At 38.4% G+C, this 23,271-nt stretch overlaps 1 protein-coding gene across 1 annotated transcript in view; it reads left to right on the top strand.

Annotated features, from left to right (window-relative positions):
• Positions 1-23,271, top strand: part of LOC134668317 (Kv channel-interacting protein 1-like) — a 252,474-nt gene that overhangs the window by 201,992 nt on the left and 27,211 nt on the right. The window contains exon 3 of the mRNA XM_063525798.1: positions 22,301-22,495. Coding sequence (XP_063381868.1) covers positions 22,301-22,495 — 195 coding nt within the window. The remainder of the gene's footprint in view (positions 1-22,300; positions 22,496-23,271) is intronic.

Genomic DNA, 23,271 nt, shown 5'->3' with positions numbered 1-23,271 from the left:
ACGCGCTGCTTTAGCCTCCGAGTTAGACCGCATGTTAAAATTGGACGTAGTTACACCCTGTGAGAGTCCGTGGAATAACCCGGCTCTTTTAGTTAGAAAACCTAACGGTGATTGGCGATTTTGTTTAGATTGCAGGAAATTAAATGCGGTCACAAAGGGAGATTCGTATTCCATTCCGTATATACCCCAGATTTTGGATAGTTTGAAGGAAGCGAAATACCTGACCTCGATCGATTTAAGTTCCTCATTCTGGCAGATCCCGTTAGCTGAAACCTCACAGGAGAAGACAAGTTTTTGCGTGCCCGGTCGTGGAATGTTTAAGTTCAAGGTCATGCCTTTTGGTCTCTGCGGCGCATCGGCGCGTCAGCAGAGGCTGATGGACAGCCTTATTGATCACAATTTGACAGGTGACATCGAAACCGGTTTAGCTTTTTGTTACATCGATGACATCGTTATTTGCTCATCAGATTTTCAGACGCACTTGCTTTTGCTAAATCGTGTGTTGGCGAAGTTGGAAAAGGCGAATTTAACTATTAATTTCGAGAAATCTAAGTTTTTCAGGCAGTCCATAAAATACCTCGGTTACGTCGTGGACGAGTTCGGGTTGCGTACTGATCCTGACAAGGTTTCTGCCGTTCTAAACTTCCCCACACCCACGAATGCGCGTGACGTAAGGGCATTCTTAGGAACGTGTTCCTGGTATCGACGGTTTATCCGAAATTTCGCATCGATAGCCGCTCCTTTGAATAAACTTACGTCACAGGGCAAGAAGGCGCCACCTTTCGAATGGTCTGCGGAAGCAGAGGAAGCATTTAAGATTTTGAAGAACGCTCTAGTGACGGCACCCATTTTGGCGGTACCGGATTTTAAAAAGGAATTTTCAGTACATTGTGATGCGTCTTCATACGGAATCGGTGGAATGCTTTCCCAGACCATCCAGGGGGTTGAGCATCCGATCGCATACGTTAGCCGCGCCCTAAACAAAAGTGAGCGAAATTACAGCGCCACTGAAAGGGAGGCTCTTGCGGTCATATTTTCAGTGGAGAAATTTCAGGCATATTTAGGCTCACGTAAGTTTAAAGTGATCACGGATCACGCGTCACTCAAATGGTTCATGAATCTTGAAAACCCGTCAGGGAGGTTAGCTCGTTGGGGTTGCAGACTGTCTCAATTCGACTTTGAGATTGAGCACAGAAAGGGATCGCTTAACGTTGTGCCTGACGCACTATCAAGACTCATGCAAGTAGATGCAATTAACGTGACAAATGATGACGTTGAGCCAGATGAATGGTATGATAAGATCTTCAATGGTTGTAGATCTTTTCCCGCAAATTTTCCAAATTTTTGTTTAAAAGACGGGAAACTTTTTAGACTTTCAAAGTCAAAGTATAATTTGTTGCGAGAGTTCGATTGGAAGGAAGTGGTGAAGAAGTGTGATCGTAAGAGAGTTCTGCAGCAAAATCATTGCGAAGCAACTGCTGCACATTTAGGTGTTTTTAAAACTCATCGCCGGTTGGCGTTGACCTACTTTTGGCCCGGTATGTATAAGGATGTAGTCGAGTTCGTAAAAGCGTGCGATGTCTGTGCAGCGTACAAGCATTCGCAGAAACCGACTGCAGGCCTCATGGGACAGCCAAAGGTATGTCGACGACCATGGTTGGTAGTTAGTATAGATCTTGTCGGTCCACTGCCGCGCTCTCGCGCAGGTTATACATTTTTATTTGTTGTTACATGTTGCTTTTCGAAACACACACTGCTATTTCCACTTCGCCGCGCTACTAGCGCTTTGGTGGCGAAGCATTTTGAAAACCATGTCATTTTGGAACATGGCGTGCCTGAAACCGTGATTGCAGACAATGGAACGCAATTCACGGGATCAGACTTTAAGCAGTTATTGAAACGCTACAACGTACCTAACATTTTTTATGGCCCGCGCTATACTCCGCAGGTAAATTTAGTCGAGCGTTATAATAAGGTAGTGATGACCGCCGTAGCGTCTTACGTAAAGGACAATCACCGTACATGGGACGAAAAGCTGCACCAAATCAGGTTTGCGATAAACAGTGCAGTAAGTGAGACCACCGGGTATTCTCCTTTCTTTTTAGTGCACGCTAGGGAACCCGTCATTAACGGCTCGTTTTATAAAGATACTGATAAACAGTACGATGTGGGTATGCCTAGAGAGGAGTATGCAGGCGAATTTGGTTGTATGAGAGACATTTTTGAGCAGGTTAGGGTACGTATGCTGCAAGCACATGAAACAAATGCCAAATATTATAATTTGAGACGCCGAGAGGCGAAGTTTTCAGTAGGGGATATTGTTCACAAGCGTACTTATACGCAAAGTGACGCCTCTAAGTTTGTTATGTCAAAACTCGCACCTAAGTATGAACCGTGCAGAGTTAAAAAGGTTTTATCTCCTTTAGTTTATGAGCTTGAAAGGCTGGATGGTCACCCAATTGGGTCGTGGCATATTAAAGATTTTAAGTAGGAAATGGAAGTTAGGTTTTGAGGTGGAAGTTATCTCTGGACGCAGGACCCCGAGTCTCTTTAGGCTTGTCGTCTTGCCGCCAGAGTTGACAACCACTATCACCTACCTCTCATAACATAACAAAAAAACGGTTGAGATCGTTAGTAGTGTTAAATATTCGGTAAATATTTAATTCACGAATTTTGTTCGGAACGTGGCGAACAGTAAAACTGTTACGTTATTATATTTGCATGGGCGATGAATGTTTGAATCTGTTAGTGCGTGATGTATGTGCGGTGCGATCGAAGCTGTGCTCAGTCTCAGAGCGATTTGGACTATAGGACTTAGTATGGTTTTAGAGTTTGGAAGAGTTATCCTTGGACGCACGATCCCTCGTCTTGTACCAGTCGTCGTGCCGCCAAGGACGACAAACCACTCACCTGCTAAGTACCTCTCAACCCCAACATCGGAGCTATCTTTAATATGACCAAATGGTAACGCATTGTTACGCTTTGTCCGGTACTTACCATACCCGACAAATATCGAAATAGTACTTTATTTTGTTTTTTTAACTTAGCGTATTTTTGTAATTCACGTGTCGTTAGGCGTAAGTCCTAATGATTTTTTTTATAGTACTATTTCGCATGTTGCCGTACCTCGTTTTTTTTATTTTAGGTATACCGTGTTTTTTGGGGGTGTTGTGCAACATGATTTGGGACGTTTCGTTTCCTCCGACAAGTCAGTCGGGGACAAATTTTTTAGGTAGAGATTAGAACTCAATTTAGCAACTTTGATGGTTTGAAACTTAGATTTTGTTGGATTGTTTTCCGGTTTGGATTTATGGTTGTTGGAGTCGGGTGATGGTTTATTGCTCAGACTTCATCATTTTGCCCGGACAAGGAGAGATTATATTGATGAATGCTGAACATCGGTCCTGGCGGTTGGAATTGGCTTTCTCAGTACAACAAGCTTTTTCCGCGTTGTGCTGAGAAGGCCAACGGTTTGTTCACTGGTTTGTAAGGTATAACGGAGGTTTTTTTCTATGTGTTGCGCAGATGGCCGCATAGTTTTTTTTCACCTTCCGTATGTTAACGTGGGTTCGAGATTTTTTTGGTCGTTGGTTTTTTAGATTCGGTTGATCCATGTTTGTGGAAAGGAGATTTTTTTTCAAGATATATAGAGTAGAGTCCTTAGACTCCTATGAGACGAAATCTCGAAGCCGCGTTAGATTTTTGTTCAATTTGAATAGCTTGCTTATTAGGTTAGTTTTCTTGCCTTTGGTGTGTTGTTGGTCTGGTCCAATAAACGTATTTGTAGGATCCGAGTCGCTGAGGACAGCGAGCGGTTCACCTACGTCGAACCTTAAAATCGGGGAGGGGGGTATTGTAACGTAGTACATTTTTCTAAATTTAAAATAAGTATTTTGGGTCGATTTATTATTAAAAGAAAAATACCTCTTCTAATTTCAACGTTTTTAACGGTGTCCAAAACATAACAACATTGATTGCATTTCTTTGCATAATCTGTTGCATTCAGATGCACCTCTCGATGCTTATCTGTTGTCGGGGTTGTCATATGACTAAAAATAATTAAAACTTGAGATATTTATGTTGTCACTCCAGGAAAACTTTGTATGAAGTAGGTATGATTTATTAGATAAAAAACAATTTTGATGTAAAACAAAACATAGAAATTACAGACTTACAAAGTGGCTCTGAAATGAAACAATATTAGATTAAATGGTAAAAATATATTTCTTAGGCTCAGGAGTGATATTGTCTAAATAATTCAGACAGAATTTTCGTGGGATTTGTGTCTTCAAGGGACTGCCACCCTATTACCTTTTGTTAGGGCTCTCAGGGACTCCATATTGGAGATCATTCGAGAATGATATGCACATTTGATTCGGGACCCCCTCTGGGGACACTCGCTCGCAAGAGCCCAATTTGTGGGAAGGCCACACTTTCGGCATGGTGGTCTGAAAGATGGAAACGGCTTGAGTCCTTCGGAAGCTCCACTGAGTGAGTAGAAATTAAATTTCGTGGTGATCAACTCCACAATGGCGCGAGACGTTGTGGGTTTGTTCTTAACCAAATTTTGGTTCTTTGCAGAGAGACTCCTGCTCGAGGGAAGGGAGCGCTCCGCCAGAAGGCTTAGCAGCTACCAGTGCGGTGAGCCAAATTTCCAATGGTTTCATCTCTTTTCTAGAGGCCATAAAGGGCGAAGGCTAATACAACCTTTTCTCGGTTTTCAGGAGCCGGGATTTATTTACTGATTTATTCATTCATTTATTTCATTCGTTGAGTAATTTATCTCAAAAGCTTCAAAAATCCTAGAAGTCAATTTAGTTTTGGAGACCTCCTGGAGCGAAGAATTTAAACACGCCATCTACCTCTGCCACGTCATTTTGGTACCACGTGCGCGGCCCCTGAGCTCTACGTCTCCGCTCAGCATCTAGCTTCACCGGGGAAAGCAGCCTGTCACCCCGCTGCATCTGAGGAACGTTTAAATTCTGAGGTCGGTCCTTTCCATGATTTAATTTAGTAGGGCATCAGCGCCAGCTGCAAAGTTTAGAGTAAATTTAGAATTTTGAGCAACCACTAAAGTAAGATAAAGACATTTGAAAATCCTGGTACATAGTATTTAGTATAAAATAAATTAGTTCTTAAATAAGTAGAATTCTGTGTGAAGCTTTATCCTGGACCTGTTAAGCGGCCCAGCTTTCCACTGAGCTAAGTTCTGAAATTAGGTGTCGTCAAATCAAGTTAAAGATTCACATAGAAGTCAACAAGTTTAGATTTATCAACTAACATTCCATAGGCAAGATATTTAGGCTTAAATAAAGTTTCTATAATATAATTTGTGTTCACCTTTTTCATCTCCCAAAATAGGTTCCTATAGCAAGCAATTTAGACACCACATTTTTTATTAAGATTTAATTTCATTTTTTTGTGCTAACGTGCTATAGCTTTCTTTGAACAAGCCGGAGCTTTGCAATATTATTTAACCCCTATAAAATAGCACGTTTCAATAATAACAGTGTCTATCTACTTAACTTACTTGTCTCCATATACATATGTATACCGGGTGTAGCCTGTAACACGAGCAAATAATTAAAACATAGATTGTACTCCTCAAACGGTGACACTTTTTTTCAACAACTTTTAAAAAACCGGGCAAGTGCGAGTCGGACTCGCGCACGAAGGGTTCCGTACCATGATGCAAAAAAAAACGGAAAAAATGCAAAAAGAAAACGGTCACCCATCCAAGTACTGACCCCTCCCGACGTTGCTTAACTTTGGTCAAAAATCACGTTTGTTGTATGGGAGCCCCATTTAAATCTTTATTTTATTCTGTTTTTAGTATTTGTTGTTATAGCGGCAACAGAAATACATCATCTGTGAAAATTTCAACTGTCTAGCTATCACGGTTCGTAAGATACAGCCTGGTGACAGACAGACGGACGGACGGACGGACGGACGGACGAATGGACGGACGGACGGACGGACGGACGGACAGCGAAGTCTGAGTAATAGGGTTCCGTTTTACCCTTTGGGTACGGAACCCTAAAAATTATGAAGTATTTAGACTCCCTATTTTTCATACAAAATAAATATTATCTTCAATGGACGCCATCGCCACGCCATATCATTGTGATTGACGTTGCTTGTCATGCCTTAAAGATAACAAAATTCGCAATACATTGCGTCTTAGAATAAACTTTAAAGTGTTTTAAAAATCAAACCACAAGTTTTTTTTAAAGTCGCTGAACAAATGTTGGTCAGTATGAGGAGTACAGCCTACAGTTACATTTTTTGCTCATGTTATAGGCCACACCCGGTATAGGACTATGGCTAAAAAATGTAGGGAAGTACCTAATTATTTTTTATATGCAATCTGTAAGTCTAATTACTTAACTTTAGAGATGCTCGAAAATATTCTACAAGTGTAAATACTTAATAGAAAATGTTGAAGAAATTCAGCACCAACCCAAGCTCTATTGTGTACTATATTTATACGTGTTAACTATAAGTCTGTGAATAATATCTATCGTGATTATTCGACAGGAGCTAAGCCAAGAGAAACTAAACAAAGCCGCCGTAAAAGCGCCTGTATTTTTCCACCTTTTGAAATACGGCCCGAAACGATAGACACAGTTAGAGATGGGTAGGGGTGAGTAAATACTGAGTATTTACTCGGTATTTACTCAAAGCACCCGATAAATACCCGTATTTACTCATTTAGGTGGGTAAAAACGATTGCTTATAAATTATTCAAAAAGTGAGATTTAAGAACAAAATTGTCTTTTATTGAAGAGTGCTAACGTGTATTAACAATATCTATAAAATAAAAAGCATAGAGGACGCTTAATTTAGGAAAAAAATGTAATTATTAGTGAGAGGCAAATTTTGTTAACAATTTTGTTTTAAATAAGAAGGTATTTACTTTAAAAATATGAGAACTTAAATTCTACCGATGTTCTAGATAAGTGCATGTCGCGCAAAAGTGCGTGTTTACGCGGCACTTACGACCTTTTATTAAGGGTTTTTTAAAGAAAACTCAAAAATGGCTCAGCCGAGGATGTTCAAAATATTGTTTTTTGTACTCTATTATACGGCTAATCTCCCAATATGTTTTCATATTTTTTCTGAACTTTGGTTCTAAAGTTATAGAGAGATAAACATTATTTTGGCCTTTCGAAATGATTTTTTTCCAAAAATATTCAACTTATCCAAAAATGTTCTTAGAAACATTCCAGTTATTTTTAAAGACCCATTTAATGATGTGCAACATGTTGGTGGTTTTTGAGATTTTTTTTTGTGACAATTAGTTACATGTATGGAGTGCCCCTCTTAAAAATACATTTCTTACAATTTTGAGTACTCAATCCAGTAGCGGCTTACAAAATACACCTATATTTCAAATTTATATGCCCCTTTCAGCACTCTAAATAGTTTATACCCACCAATTTGGGTATAAACGAGTAAATACGGGTATATTGAGTAAATACTGAGTATTTACTCGGTATTTACCCGTGAGTATTTACTCACTACCCATCTCTAGACACAGTTTTGTTATTTGACTCGAAACTTTGATTTTATTCCATTTCTAAAAAGCTTTACTTTTTAACTGCTGACACCAGCCTGTATCTGAACATCAGTGAAAATATGATCTATAGTTCATCATAAATAGAGTAAAAAGCGGTAGCGAACCGAGCTATTTATGTATGCCCGAAATATGTCTTATATCCTTCTCCGAATTTTAATTACTGTTTTAAGGCACCAATAAACAAAATGGCTACTTTAACTCACATAAAAAAACGTCAAAACGCTTAATTTCAACGTTAAGCGTTTAAATATGCCGCCAGGCGCCGCCAGTCCAGTTAATTCCTACGTTAATTTCTACCCCTACCCTTTAAATAATAAATTAAATACCCTTGAAATCATTTAAAAATACCAAGTGGGTTACAGGGGATCCTGGAATCGCTTAAATTAAGGGTCAAGTCATCGTTACCGCGAAAATTAATGAAACGTCCGGGATTATGTGTTACCACAGGGCGGACACGCCATACATCGAAAATCATTTGCGTTTATATGTGTGCACGGCACGTCTGTACACTCGTCATTGTGTGAGTAAGTGGCTTAGGGCTGACTCGTGCGGCGCGCGGCGCGGGGAAGGCGAAGCCGAGGCTTGCCGAGGCCGGCCGAAGGACTCGACGAGCGGCCCGCTGCGTTGCATAATTCGACCGAAATACGTAAAAAACAAAATATAGGTTTATGTTTTATTTCGCTCCAATTGTTGAATTGGCTTTGTCAGTTTATAGTCCTGCACGTACTTTGACTTTCAACACGCCATTATTAAATGTACCTTATTGTTGATGCCTATTGATTATTTTATATAAAATACATAATTAATTCTTAAATTCTTAAAATTAAATTAAAAATCAAACGCGAATGTCCCGCGACCAACAAGTTCTTTTTTGTGAAAAGAGTGTTAAACTAAAAATAAAACATTTACGAGGAACATCTATGTAGAAGGTCTAGCTACCTTAGGTACTTTAAATATTAAATGTTGGCTTAACATTCACAAATTCAACGAACGGGTTTTAATTCATATGATATTATTATTTTTACGCAAAAGTATAGCCTTATTTACTGATACATATTTCGTCTCTTTGAAAACTATTATTCATTTCTACAATAAGTCGGTGCCCGTACATCGCACAATACACCGGCATTTTGAACGTTGCGTCATCGCGTCGCGGCGTCGCTAGCCGAACTGAGCGTATGTCAGGAGTCCGTCAGAACTCAGTCGCGGGGCGAGGTAATCCGAGTCGGGGCGGGGCGGTGCGTGTCCGTTCTGTATGATAATACTATTACTTATTCTGTGGTGTTACGTTAACCTGTTAACGCTTCCTATATTGGGTCATAACTAATTTTGAATGTAAAATAAATTTAAGCGCAGTGCATTAATTTAAGGTAAGTGCAATACAACAACTTAATGTGGCTTATTTTTCTCTACCACAGAATTAGTAATTACTTTATTTTCATCATCATCATCATCATCTCAGCCATAAGACGTCCACTGCTGAACATAGGCCTCCCCCTTTTTTGGGGGGTGAATGCCATAATCGCCACGCTTGGCAGGCGGGTTGGCGATCGCAGTCGAGTACACCGAATTTGAGGGACGCTTTATTTTAGCTACCACAAAAATTTGGCTTAAAGTAAAGATACAGGTTAATTTGCCTTAGATTAGGCCTTAGCTAGTTAGGTATGTAAATTAGTAGGGTAGGATGTAGAGTGAGCTACCCCTGAACGAAAGGTTTTGAACGGTGCATTCAGCAGCAAAGCGGCTACCGCGAAAACCGAAATTCGCAAATTGCGGGAATCTTTCTCTTTTACTCTAACGAAGGCGTAATTAGAGTGACAGAGAAAAATCCCCGCAATTTACGAATTTCGGTTTTCGCGGTAGCCGGTCAGAAGTAACCAATACGATCGAAACACAACTTCAATGTTCAGACAGCAACAGCGTGTGTAGATCATTTAATATATGCAATACCTCAATGCAATAGCTCATGCGTATAGTTAGTTATGCTAACTGTAAATTAAGCCGTGCCTTTAGATATAATGACACTTAAGAACAGTCATAAAGGGAAATGGGATTAGAATTTAAGCCACCGCTATCACTATAAAATAAAATGAAGCGTGTGAACCCATATACGGCCCCGACACTATCATGGATACTGACATTACTTTGACGGAATGACGTTTTTAGTGATAGTGTAGGGAGTGTAATGAAGGAATGACGGCAAGTAATGAAGTTTATTTTAATAATTTCCGTCAGTATTGGAGTTATGTCAAAGTAATGATACTAGAAATGACATTATACTGACAGTGAATTGGTTAGAATGATGGAATCAGAAATGACAGAAAGAATGATGGACGATAATGAAGTTATTAAACATTTTTAATATTTTTGAAGAAATGTCAAAATAATGACATACTGATAGTGAGTGGAGCGCATCACTCTAATCCCTCATTCCGTCATTTAAAGTACTTTAGAATAAGGTTTTATACTAACAAGAGTCATTACTGGCATTTAAATCAATAAGTGAAGTATACCTACTCTATTATCATTGCTCTAAAGTTTATTTTCACTTGACTCTTAAGAAAAAAGGAAATCATGCAGAATACGATGCACAAAGAAAATCTCTGTCCCTTTCTAAAGGTTTCCATACATGTAATAAAAATTAAAGACCTTTTATTTTATGTTGTTTACAACAATTTAATTATATTTTTACCGGGAAACGCGAAAATCTAAATTTAGTTATCTGCCTCTTTATCGTTCGAATATGCAAAAGTGAGGATGATGATGATGAAAAGTGATAGAGAGGTTAGATAACGAAATTTCGTGTTTCGCGGTAGACCCCAGATCGTGATGGATTGTGGTAGCGGCGCCTCCTACGCAGAGTTTCGAGTAATATTCCCTATTCAGGGAAATAGAATAATATTACGCAATACTCTGCGTAGGGGGCGCCTCTAGCACATACTAAGGGCTTACCGCGAAATTTCATTTTCTGCCTCTTTATCACTCTTGCGTATTCGAGTGTTAGAGACTGATAACGAAATTTCGATTTTCGCATTTCGAAGTAGACCCTCTGAATTTGCTAGTGGACCCTACGCCGACTTTTGCGTAATATTCCCTTTTGCGTTTTATTTCGTGCATGGAGTTCAATATATTTTTTAAAATATGGTCAACATCTCTATTTTGTATATTCTGTATGGCCTTATATAATAACATGTTGTAAGTATGCATCTATCCTATAAGTAAACTCTCTGGTTTATGGCATTATGTATTTTTATACGCGTTACTGGCCTAAATTAGCTATGAATAGTTTTGATCTTCTCGTTTTGGTCTTTATCTCTCATTTTGACTTATGTATTATGTATTATGTGTAAGAAGGATAAAACATATTAACTAAATCAGGCCTGTAAAGCTTAAAAAGTTTTATGACAAATTGAGAATGAATAGTTAGTGTTTATGGTTGAATGTTCCATATAAGACTATCCCGTTCGAACTTGCTTTATGACGGACTCTTTTTAGGGTTCCGTACCCAAAGGGTAAAACGGGACCCTATTACTAAGACTTCGCTGTCCGTCCGTCCGTCCGTCCGTCTGTCACCAGGCTGTATCTCACGAACCGTGATAGCTAGACAGTTGAAATTTTCACAGATGATGTATTTCTGTTGCCGCTATAACAACAAATACTAAAAACAGAATAAAATAAAAATTTAAATGGGGCTCCCATACAACAAACGTGATTTTTGACCAAAGTTAAGCAACGTCGGGAGTGGTCAGTGCTTGGATGGGTGACCGTTTTTTTTTTGCTTTTTTTTGTTTTTTTTTTGCATTATGGTACGGAACCCTTCGTGCGCGAGTCCGACTCGTTTTATACCTCCTTACTTCGAACCTCCACAGATATTGTTTTTACTAAACGTCAAGTCAACCGCAGAAACCCCGACTAGTTTTAATCAGCAAAATCCTAACCACTTTTTTAATAATTAATATAATTATGTACAAGTATTAGTATTTCGGATACCCCAAAAACCTGTGCCTTAAAGTGGGCTATAATGGTTTGTACAAAATAAAACGAAAGAACAATGTACATTAAATTACAATGAAACAACACAATAAATTGAATATAAACCAATCCAGTACTTACGGTGCACGGAAATCTCAACGCTACGACTACACATATTTCGTCGGCTAGAAGACTGGCGTCAACTAACAAACAAGTTGTTCTGTTGCTGTTTGCGAGCGAAGAATTCGAATATTGGCGAGAACTTTTAAATTTTAACAGTGTTTTAAGCTGTTATTTTATATTTTAGCGCTTTGATTCACTTTACCGGATCCGAGACCGGATCCGGTGAATTTTGCCGGATCCGGTATCTTGAAAAATGTGCCGGATCCGGCCGGATTACCGGATCCGCCGGACCGGATTGCAATCCCTACATATCAGGTACCCTTTTTCTTAACCAAATACGTATACATTCTTACATAACAGAAGAATCCAGTAGGTACAGTCAGCGTCGTATAGTAGGTGGCATCCAAAGTATTCAAATAGTTCGATACACCATATAATAGGTATGTATGGCGTACCGAACTATTTGAATAGGTACTTTGGATGCTACCTACTATATGATGCTGATTGTACTTTAAGAATAGTTTGATTCCCGGTTCGTGGTAAGAATTAAAAAAAAAATTTGGATACATTTTTTAACTACCAATCTTTCACACAGTCATGGCGCACGCACGCACGAAAAGGTTGAAACAAATAAATATTCTTTTTAATTAACTATTTCTTTTTCTGCATTTTTCTGGCTCATCGGGCATAGAGTTACCACAGTACATAGTATAATTACGACAGGTTAGAAATATTTGAATCGATGATTGAATAATGTCTTGGTTTTGTGTTCTTCAAAACGTACACTACAACATAACTAAGAACGGTTAGGAAAATAATAACTTAAAATTCCCCGTGAAAGGTAATGATGAAAATACTGATAGAAATACTGATAAGTGTGTGGGGAGATTTAGGAATGTCATGACCTGAATGGACCAAACGCTGGAGCGTCATGAAATTTCATGTCATTGCTAATGATAGTGTCGGGGCCGTAATAGACAATGCGACTAAGAAATAATAAAGATTGGGGATTAGGCAGTATCAAAAAACGGGATCTGTGGAAGTGGTTTAGTAAATATGAAGGCAATTTCTTTTTTAAAGTGGCTTATACGCATTAAAATATTCACAACGACGATAGGTAGACGCTCGCTCAGAGAGGATTACGCTCTTACCTAAAATTGGTATTTTAAGGCGAAAGATAACTACATGTTCTCTACATGATAATGTAGAGAACATATTAGTTCGCCTAGTGAGTCGTTAGTGTATTAGAAAACAAATTATTTTAATGAAAAAAATTCAATTTTTGTTATTTCAAGTAGAAACACTATCGGGTTACTGGATCCCTCTTCCAAGGATCTGGGCTATAACCGCGAAAATCGAAGTTCGCAAATTGCGGGCATTTTTCTCTGTCACTCTAATTACGCCTTCATTGGAGTAAAAGAGAAAGATCCCCGCAATTTGCGAATTTCGGTTTTGGCGGTAGCCCCTCTGCACAGCGTACGGTCGTGGATAACTCTTATCCAAGGTTACATTACTATGCGACCATGAGCAGATCCGCCGGTCCACTTTGTGAAGAGTTAGAGCGTCTTCCTGTAGGTACGTGGCACCAAAACTCTTTTTGTCCAGCGGACATCAGCTCTTCCAATTATGTGAATCCACCATATTTTGTGGATGGAAGAAAATTTTCAATAGAACACAATACATTTGACTGCAGAAACTAAAACCAATCGCTGTGTGCTGCTTTGTCGATGAATATAAAAAAAACAATCGTGTATTATTGTTTAAAAAAAGCGCAGAATTTTCCGCCGACGGATTTTGCCGGATTGACCTTCTCAAGGTTTATTTACAGATAAGATACGCAGACAAAAAAATATTTCCACGAGATCGGTGAAGAATAGTAAGCAAGAAGTTCGGTCGTTAAACACCACCTACTTCCCCTGTTTGTTGTTTATCTTGTACTTTCTTTTGATGAGTCGTTTTGTCGTTATATTTTTATCGCCAAAACGACATAAAATGGATAAGGTTACGTATCTTAACGCAGAAAAAATGCTTTTCTTTATGTTGATGAATATAGGTACTTACTTACTACTTACCGTATACTTAAGTAAACTCGTAAAATATGCTATGAATATAACAGATTTAGGGGACTTATTAAGATAGGGTAAGTTTTATATATTTTATTTTATAAGTTTTGTTATTGTATTTATTTCTTATTCCTTGAACTGAATGTTAATGTTAAACATTAGATTAGTTATTTCAGATTCTTCGATAAATTATCTCGACTCAACTCCAAACATTATTTGTTCTTGCGAATGGATACTCGTCTCGTATCACAAAATAGGAGTTCATTTTTCAAGCCGTATTTTCTCTTGTAAACTGTAAGGGAATTCGACAAACCGTTCATATTTCTTTGCGGTTCGTTACGTGGTCCCAATTGCGTTTACTTTAAAGCCTCCTCCACACTCGCACTCGTGCGCGAATCGCGGCGCGAAGCCGCGAACGTGAGTGTGGCGTCGATTTTCGCAGACAGCGAAATCGACTCCACACTCGCGTGCGCGGCTTCGCCCGCGATTCACGCGCATAGTCTGGAGGGGGCTTTACACTTATGGAAAGGGTTGCCACCCTATGGTGTTAAATCTAACTCGACATTTAAATAAAGCAAACTTCGCAAAAGACCAGCAACGGATACCTATATAACAAGTAAGTTTTCTTAAACTCCTTGTTTTGTCTCACGTCAATTTAAAATAATGACATATTTACAATTGCTTTCATCTATTAAAGCTTTTATTACATCCGTTTTATTATGAACTGCCCACCATTTTATTTGCGACTAGAGTCACATTAGATACTTGTAGGATAATTACTGCAAATTTCACTCATATTTATATACCGGGTGTGGCCTGTAATATGAGCAAAAAATTTAACTGTAGGCTGTAGTCCTCATACTGACCAACATTTGTTCAGCGACTTTTAAAAATAACTTGTAGTTTGATTTTTAATACACTTTAAAGTTTATTCTAAGACGCAATGTATTGCGAATTTTGTTATGTTTAAAGGCGTAACAAGCAACGTCAATCACAATGATATGGCGTGGCGATGGCGTCCATTGAAGATAATATTTATTTTGTATGAAAAATAGGGACTTCATAATTTTTAAAAGTTGTTGAACAAAAGTGTAACCGTTTGAGGAGTACAATCTATGTTTTAATTATTTGCTCGTGTTACAGGCCACACCCGGTATGTACCTTCAGTTTTATAATAAAATGGGAGAAACGGATGTGACGTGTTGAAAACTATGATAACAATAACATAAACACTGCGCACAACCATGCACCGTCACGACACTATAACGGACTTAATTTTTGTCTCTATGGCCACAGGTGGCAACCCTTAGGCATACGAGCAAGTGAAACCATTTATACCCCCGAGGATATGACCAAAGATAAATTTGTACTGGGTACAGTCCCTGCAATATTATAACAAGTTGTTTCAACTTATAGATGAAACTGTTGATAAAATATGTTAATAAAATGTGGTAACAAAATGCTAGAATAAATAGGTACGTAGGATTTAAGATAATCCACAAAGCATAGTACATATTTATAATACCAGTGTACATAAAGCCCTAGCTCTGTTATTAAATCAGGCTCCACACGCTGTGTGGAGGGTAATTAGCGCTCGTGTTAATATTGTTATAATGGAAGCCTGCGTTGCGGCGTCTATGCTGGATCATTAGGCGTAAACATCATATGTTTACTGTGCTCTAGTCTGCAGCGACAGCAACAAAAACAACCTCGTGTCCATTCATTAATTACAAGCAGGGGTGCGAAACTCCTGAGATCGGCCAAACTCGGCCCCGCTCGGCTCAGCATTGCTCCGAGCAATTATTAGGGTTGGCACCACTAGACTTCCTTTTGCGTGCACGACCACAGATAAGATAATCTGTTGAATTTTGACAACCCTAAATAGCCCAAAAGGATAGTACGATTCCACTCTATACTCTTGACCACTCACCTACACACATCTAAACTGGCTGTTTATTGTGACTCATTTAACACAAGTTAACTTTCATACCAACTGTACCGTAGCTTCGGGACCGCGATAAATTACTCCTTATCAGCCGTAATTGCGCGGGAAATGGAACGGGAATTCTGATGAATTCGGCAAGCGCCAATTAGTCGCAAGACACGCCGATTGCCGTCGATTTGTACCATGTTTAATGACGCGACTATAGAAATAGAAAGGACCATGGGCAAGTTTGTATGGAGCCTTGACCCAAAACCAACAGAGTTGAGAGTTAGGCCATTAGAAAGGTATTTCTCTGTACTTCATTTCGTTCTATGGGCACCAAGCGGAATTCCATTGCAGAATGGAGATATTGGTATTGCTGCAGGGTAGATGTTTGCGCACCGCCGGGCGAGCACACTTAGTGATTAGCCGGGTTCGCCCGGCGGTGGACTCTGCCTAGGTAATAAGAGTGACGACATTTTGACTAAAATACCTATCTAATGAACTAACTCTCAACTCTGTTGGTTTTGGGGCAATTTGACGCATAGTCCTTTATTACGGACACAAACACCGAGTAGACACACCATAGATGGAGAAATAGTAGTGTTACGCCTCAATGTGTATGTAAGTTCCTTAAAGAAGAAAGAAAAAAAGAAAACACATTATTTAACATCACAATTTTGTAGTCAGATTCTGTCAAACGGTGTATTCCCATTTGTCCCCGCCTCACGTGAGCGTGACAGCCGCTAATGTGTCGCGGGGTGAGATAATTCCATTCAGGACATGGTCGAGCGTGGCCATTTTGTTTATGAAATATTATTAGGTACTAAAGGATATTATGTCATACATAATAAACCCTCCTGGTTTACATGTTCGCTGCGTTACGGGAAGCATTGCCCAAATTTCCAAATAGTGCCAACGTTACTCAATATTTTTAGCGTTTTTCTTATAAAGATTAAACCTCCGCCGCAACATAATAACTTCTTTCATATTAATCAACCAAGATACCTACTTAATACGTTAATTAAAAGTTCCTCTCCTCAAAGATCCGTCTTAAAAGAAAGCTAATTAGTACCGTCTGAAAGAAACTTCCAATGCTATTTCATGTCGGCAACACGCTGCGTCCGTGAAAAATCGTAGTCATAACTGTATTCGAGTCCAACTCTTTGTCCTTTTCACTCTGTTCTTTTTCACTATTAGCACGACAGAGATAGAAGATGTACTTATAGAGCGTTTAGAAAAACCCTTACACTATGTAACAAATTACAATTGGTAGGGTAAAGAGAAGTTAATGGTGTGAAAGATATAATTGTTAAGAAGGTTGATATTTTCTATCACCTAAATACGAAGATAAAACGCGAAGGGAAGGTTAAAACCTCCGCAGATAAAAAGGTCATATTCACCTTATTTAAATATATAAATTCATTTGAAAATAAAGTTGCAACAATATTGCAAAACCTCATATAGTTAATTCACACGTGACACGGGAAATTAAATACATTCCATTATTACACATTACACAGGCTTTGCCTAAGCTTCTGCGGTTAGCGTGTGCTGGAGTAGCATTCCAATCGCTTAGAAATTCAACGCTTGGGCCGCTAAAACCGAAGTTCGCGAATTGCGGACATCTTTTTCTGTCACTCTAATCTGTCAATATGTCATATCCTCCAGCCATTAAGTGCGCTCACCCACTACACTACACACAGGTAGCTATTTGTAACAATAGTATAGAGATTTATAGTTTATACATAGTATTCGTGGTTCAGATGAGCAGTCGACTCTGCGATCGACGAGCATTGTGTACATACTGTCCTCAATGCTATAAATGTTAATTATACACGTTATTTTTACCCATAAAAGAATTGGTTGCATCTGATAACTATAAGTATCGTTTTGACTTAATTATTATTTATAGCCTCATATGAATCTAATCTTCTATTTATTTGTCATCTATTGTTAGGGTTTGAGTCGCATTCAGTGTAGTAAAACTAAAGACATTTTACTCGTAATTAAGTTAATTTTAAGTATATTTTGTAGCTCCCATAGTTGTTAGGTAGCATGTTTACCGTATTGTCTTTCGACAGTTTCAAGCGATGTATAATTTATTTGACTGACAAGAGGCCAGACATACATATAAATAAGTATTCAAATGTATTTTTAAAATAATTAGTCACAGCTATATCACTATGTGTTAACATGGAAAATTAACCTTAGTTACACCAGAGATATATATAACTCCGTATAAGATAAATAAATTCTAAGAAAAAACACGTGCCTCGGAAATCAAGAAAAAGTCATTCTCGAATGGATGGCGCACACACCTTTGGCCTATTCTCGGCTAGATGGCGTTGACGACACGTGAAAGAACATGGGTCAGTATGGAACAATAAAAATTAAAAATCATTTATCCGTAAACATATTTTTCTCAAACATGCAATGAAATATTGATGTTATGTTCCTTATAATAGGCTGCGAAGTATGACGTTTCAGGTGCGGCTAGGACAAAAGGTCGTTAATGGAATTTCATACACATCTTGCAGGCCTAGGCCGGCAAAGTCCTCTTTTTTAATTTTCATTTCACAGATATTTGTGACACAGCATCGTGGCATTCATCCATTAAAAAAAACTAGAGGCAGTATTTGCTTTATGGTTCGTAATGACACTCTGCCACTACGCCTATAAAAAAAAAACAAAAAAGAATGTTTGCTATAATTTGCAGTTTTATTTGTATAAAAACAACATGAACTTAATAAATAATACATTCTATAATTTTATAATTTTAAATTATAAATTTAGCTACACAAATAAAAACATTTAATATATTTCATCTAAACGTTAGCGGTAAAACGGTCTACTCAAACACGCGTAGTTATATTTTTTAAATTGTTATGGAGGTAAAGTTGAAAAATATTAATTCTGTTTTATTGGATTTATGGTGCGTTGTTGATTTTTTGACTTTAATATGAGTTCCGACGAAATAATTAAATTAATATTAATTGTAATCGTAGGTGTTGGAATTGGCAACGTAAGCAGAATTGATTTTAAATAACTTGCTGCCTCTGGCGCCAAGTCAAAGACGAAGTATGTATATGGTTGCTTATGGCAATTTTATTATTTGAAAAACTAAGAAAAATGGCTTACAGTTTATTAGAAACAGTTTTGTGGCATATTTTAAATTAATGTAATTACAAATTCGTCAACACTGTGGAAATTATACTTATTTACTCCATGCATAAAGCAACGATGTATGTGAAACATGATATCAACATGAAAGACTATGTAAACTTATGTGACGAAAACGACAGTCAGACGGATACAAGGCGAAAAAATCAAAGATACATGAAAATATACGGGTAGTCAAAATACACGACTCGTGTAAAACATACGCGTGATAATGATATAGGTATGTGTTGGTTATATTTTGGGTGTAGTTTACTTTTAGTTTTTTCTATAAATAAAACTTGGGTTTCGTGGATTTTTTATTTTATTTATTTCATTGCATGTTTGAGAAAAGCACTATACATACCTCGGCGGGAAATGGGGTTGCCCGCGCTCAGACCTATCCGGCCTCGCTTCGCTCGGCCGTCTATATGTCATCGGCCGGCAACCCCTTTCGTCCCGGCCTCTGTAGTAATGTACTATTGATTAATTTATACATTTTCCATTCTATTTTAAGTTTTAATCGTGTGTCGATAGATGGCAGTAAATGTACCGTGACTACAAAATTTACTTTGGCAATAGCACTCTATACTATCTATTCTCTTTGGTTACACAAATGCTATTTTAACAATCGATTTCATTCTCCATTAAACAGCATTCAATTCTCAAAACAAATAACAAAACTTAATTAAATGTTTTTGAGAAACAAGCTACAAAACTAAATTAATTCAATCCAATTAGACTTTAATCTTAGCCGCTCTAGGTTAATTTCAAACAAACTTATTTCTTTACCAAAACTACTGTAAACGGATGGCTCATAGGGTTGTCACGACGAATGAACTATTAATTTTATTAAGAACTTGTTATCGGTATAATAAAAGACCAATTATTTCAAAATCCCGCTGTCATTACATGACAATGTTGTTGTGTGCGTGACTTCAACTCTGGTGAAACTATCTATACATCAGTAAAACTTTTTGGACGTTCAAGTTTTCTAATAAACGAATGAATTTTAGAAGGATAAACCTTCTTCCTTATATTAAACTGGATAAAAAATTAAAATATAAATATATCTATAATGCTTCTATAGCTTCTAACTAATCAAGCATACGTAGCCTACTTTATGTTTGACTAAGTGCCACATGTAATACAACACAAACCTATGTATGTTTTGGCTAATCATCAGAGGATTTATCTAACAACCGTTTTATAATATGCAACTTCAATAAGGCAAAAGCAAATCTGAGTCCATAGGTATATGTAGGTACATGCAATCAAAGGCCTGCGAATTTCCCGGTACTGGTCTCCCAGCGAATTTCTCCGAACTGCCAACCCTAGTAAATCCGTGCACCAAGTTGGGATGAATCTGGAAGTTTGACAGAAGCTGCATTCATTAAATAAACAATAAACTCTCTTGTTCGCAGCTGCCATTCCCCCGGCTGCCGTCTTGCCTACATCTATTCCTGATTTTCTTTGAATACCTTAAATTAACAAGATATGCAAATGCCTCTGTGAAACTTTCAGGCCTAGGTAGAAATGTTCACTATAGATAGACTTATCTAAAATGTAGTTCGACTATAATTCAGCTTTCCCCGTTTTTTGTACAGTATATGAGATGTCTACATTTAAAAGTTATACCGGGAGTCGAATTTTTATATAATTTCAGTTACGAAAAAAGCCTATATCAAATAGATTAAAAAAACTCTTTTAAAGCCAAAATCGTAATGTTTGTTGCGCCATCTATGTACATTTTATTAGACATTTGACTGATAGCACTGTACGAACTGGGTCGGCGTTTCAAAATCCACTTCGACAAAATAAAAGCATCTTCAGCCCCGTTTAGCCGTGAAAGCCGGGATTTCTCTCACGTCGATACGTGCAACACTTCTCAAGTAAACTGAATTTAAACATACACTAGGAAACATTCGCTATAAATCTTGCAAAATCCGCAAAATGTAACATACTCGTATATTCTGCAATAACTATGTTTGCAATGCGGATATGGTCGTTCTTGTCTACGTGACGGCGTGATAAAACGATGTCCGTCACTCTTTATCCCGCGATGATAAAAAGTGTCAGTTATTTTATCACGTGGATAAATCCATAATACACCGGCAGGATTTATATTCTTATAATCCTAAACCACTGACATGGCTCGAAGCTCTTCACGGATTCGAACGGTTCAATATGAGTACACCTTTGCGATTTGAGAGATTGAATGAAAAACATTTAATAATAAAAATTATATATTCCCCTTTTTTTTACTAGCCTATTTGAGTGGATGCCGGTAGAGGGACGTGGCCGCGCGGGAGGCCCAAACGGAGATAGCGAGATGACCTGGACAGCTTCTTGAACAACTGGCCAGAGGAAGCACCAAATCGGGAGTCGTGGAAATTAAGGGGAGAGGCCTTTGCCCAGCAGTGGGACACTCAAATAGGCTAGTAAAAAAAAATATTTCCCTTGCACAAAAATATTGCAAGGTTACATTAGTTTTTAATTACTTTTTTAGTAGTAGATCAAACGCAAACGCATGTTAAACGCATTCTAAGAGACTATGAATGTTCAAAACATCGACTAAAGATACGAGTATACTTTTGAAAATATTTGGGATCTTAGCATATATCGGTGGTATTCTGTCTCATCACCGAAAATAGAACTTTTATAGCTACAGACGTTTTATTGTCCGGCTTTCCAATTTAACACAATTCTTAGGAGTAAGTAGAATCCTTTCATTTCCGTGAGAGCTCGGTACAAGAAACTCCAGCATACGTCGGACATCCATTGTAAGTGAAAGAATAAGGCTTGTAGTGTATTCACGACCCTTAAACCTTTTTAATGGGGCATCATCTGGCACTGGGTTACGTACGATATGGGCCTTACAACTCTTGAAAGCGTTGACGTAAGTTACACGTTACAATAGCTTTTTATGCCTCTATTTTTAGGCACTGAAACGCGGTCTTTACTCGTTTTCAATTTAGTCTGATTTTGTAACATACCTTTGAATCCAAGAAATAAAAAAATAATTTAAAGTAATATTGCTAATTGCGTTAGATACCTAATACCTATACCATAAACATTATAATTATAACATACTTAACTCGATGCATGTATCAGACTGAAAACTTTAAAGATAACTTTGCGCAACTTTTTTCTAATGATTGAATTCCTAACGTTACCGGGAACTAATTTTCAACTTTAGCAAGTTAGGAACTTTCTCAGAGCCGACATGTGTATTACCTGTAAGTGTAACCACAGAATAAATAATAGTACTAGGTACAGAAGACTGACTCTCTAACAAAACGCGTCTGTTACGATCAGGACAGATATGGCCGCTAGGTGGCGACAGCGCCGCGCGCGGCTTATGGCTAGCCACCAAAATTGGTGTGGAACGGATGTACTTGTAGCTACTTGCTGCAAAGCGACGAAATCTCAGAGTGAGCCACGCCTGGTGTAACTTAATATCGTTTTCTCTCTTTCCAGACTCCGAGCTCGAGGAGTTGGGTGAGCAACTCCCGCGCTATCGACCGGACTCCATAGCGGCCCTGCGGCGCGTCACACGCTTCACGGAGCCCGAGCTGAAGCGCCTGTACCGCGGCTTCAAGGCCGAGTGTCCCACTGGCGTGGTCAAGGAGGACACCTTCAAACTTATCTATTCACAGTTCTTCCCACAAGGAGGTAAATACCTAAAAACTTTTCTGCTCATTTGAGTCTTCATGGCCGGGTCACACGGGTGTGATCAAGCGAATGAGGAACGGGTAGGTTGCTGATCTACTTGCAGTTCTTCCTGTAAACCGGTAAGGCTCTTTCTCTCGCATTTTAAAAATAATTCAAGAGAAAGAAATAGAGTCACTCAAAGAAATAGATGGATCATAATGTGTGACTCTACACACTAAAAGGAGAATAGTCACAAGTTGCAATTTAGAGACAAACTAAGTCTTGTAACTTGCGTACATTACTGACCTAGTGGCCGAGTCTGTTATCTGGTTTAAGGATGACTCACGCTAACCCGGGCCGTGCCCGGGCCGAGGCGTCCGACATGTCATTTTCATGTGGTAAGTGGTACTTTCCATAGAAAACGAAGCGCCGGAAGCTCCGGCCCGACTTCGGTCCGGTCTAGCGTGAGTCATCCTTTAAACTGCTACATCTCGAATTGATACTTATTTAGTGAGACTTTCTAGCTGATCTACTTACTCACTCTGTAGGTATCTACTATGAAGGTTCTGTAGACAAGAATAACCCGCAAAATTATTTGTAAACACTCTAGTACCTATCATATAGTAGCACTACGTTTTCAGAATTGAACACGTCAATCGATTGACTTATTTTATTTAATACCGCTTTCCAAATAAAGGCTTCGACCGTGTATTTTTTCTCACCTTTCCCGATCCCGAACCAAAATGGACATCCCAGAATTCACCCATGAATAATGCAGAAGATCAATCAACTTTGGA

The sequence above is a fragment of the Cydia fagiglandana genome, chromosome 10 (assembly GCF_963556715.1).
Source record: "Cydia fagiglandana chromosome 10, ilCydFagi1.1, whole genome shotgun sequence".
Classification (NCBI taxonomy): Eukaryota; Metazoa; Arthropoda; class Insecta; order Lepidoptera; family Tortricidae; genus Cydia; species Cydia fagiglandana.
Note: the sequence above shows the minus strand (reverse complement) of the source record. Positions and strands in the feature narration are given on the sequence as shown.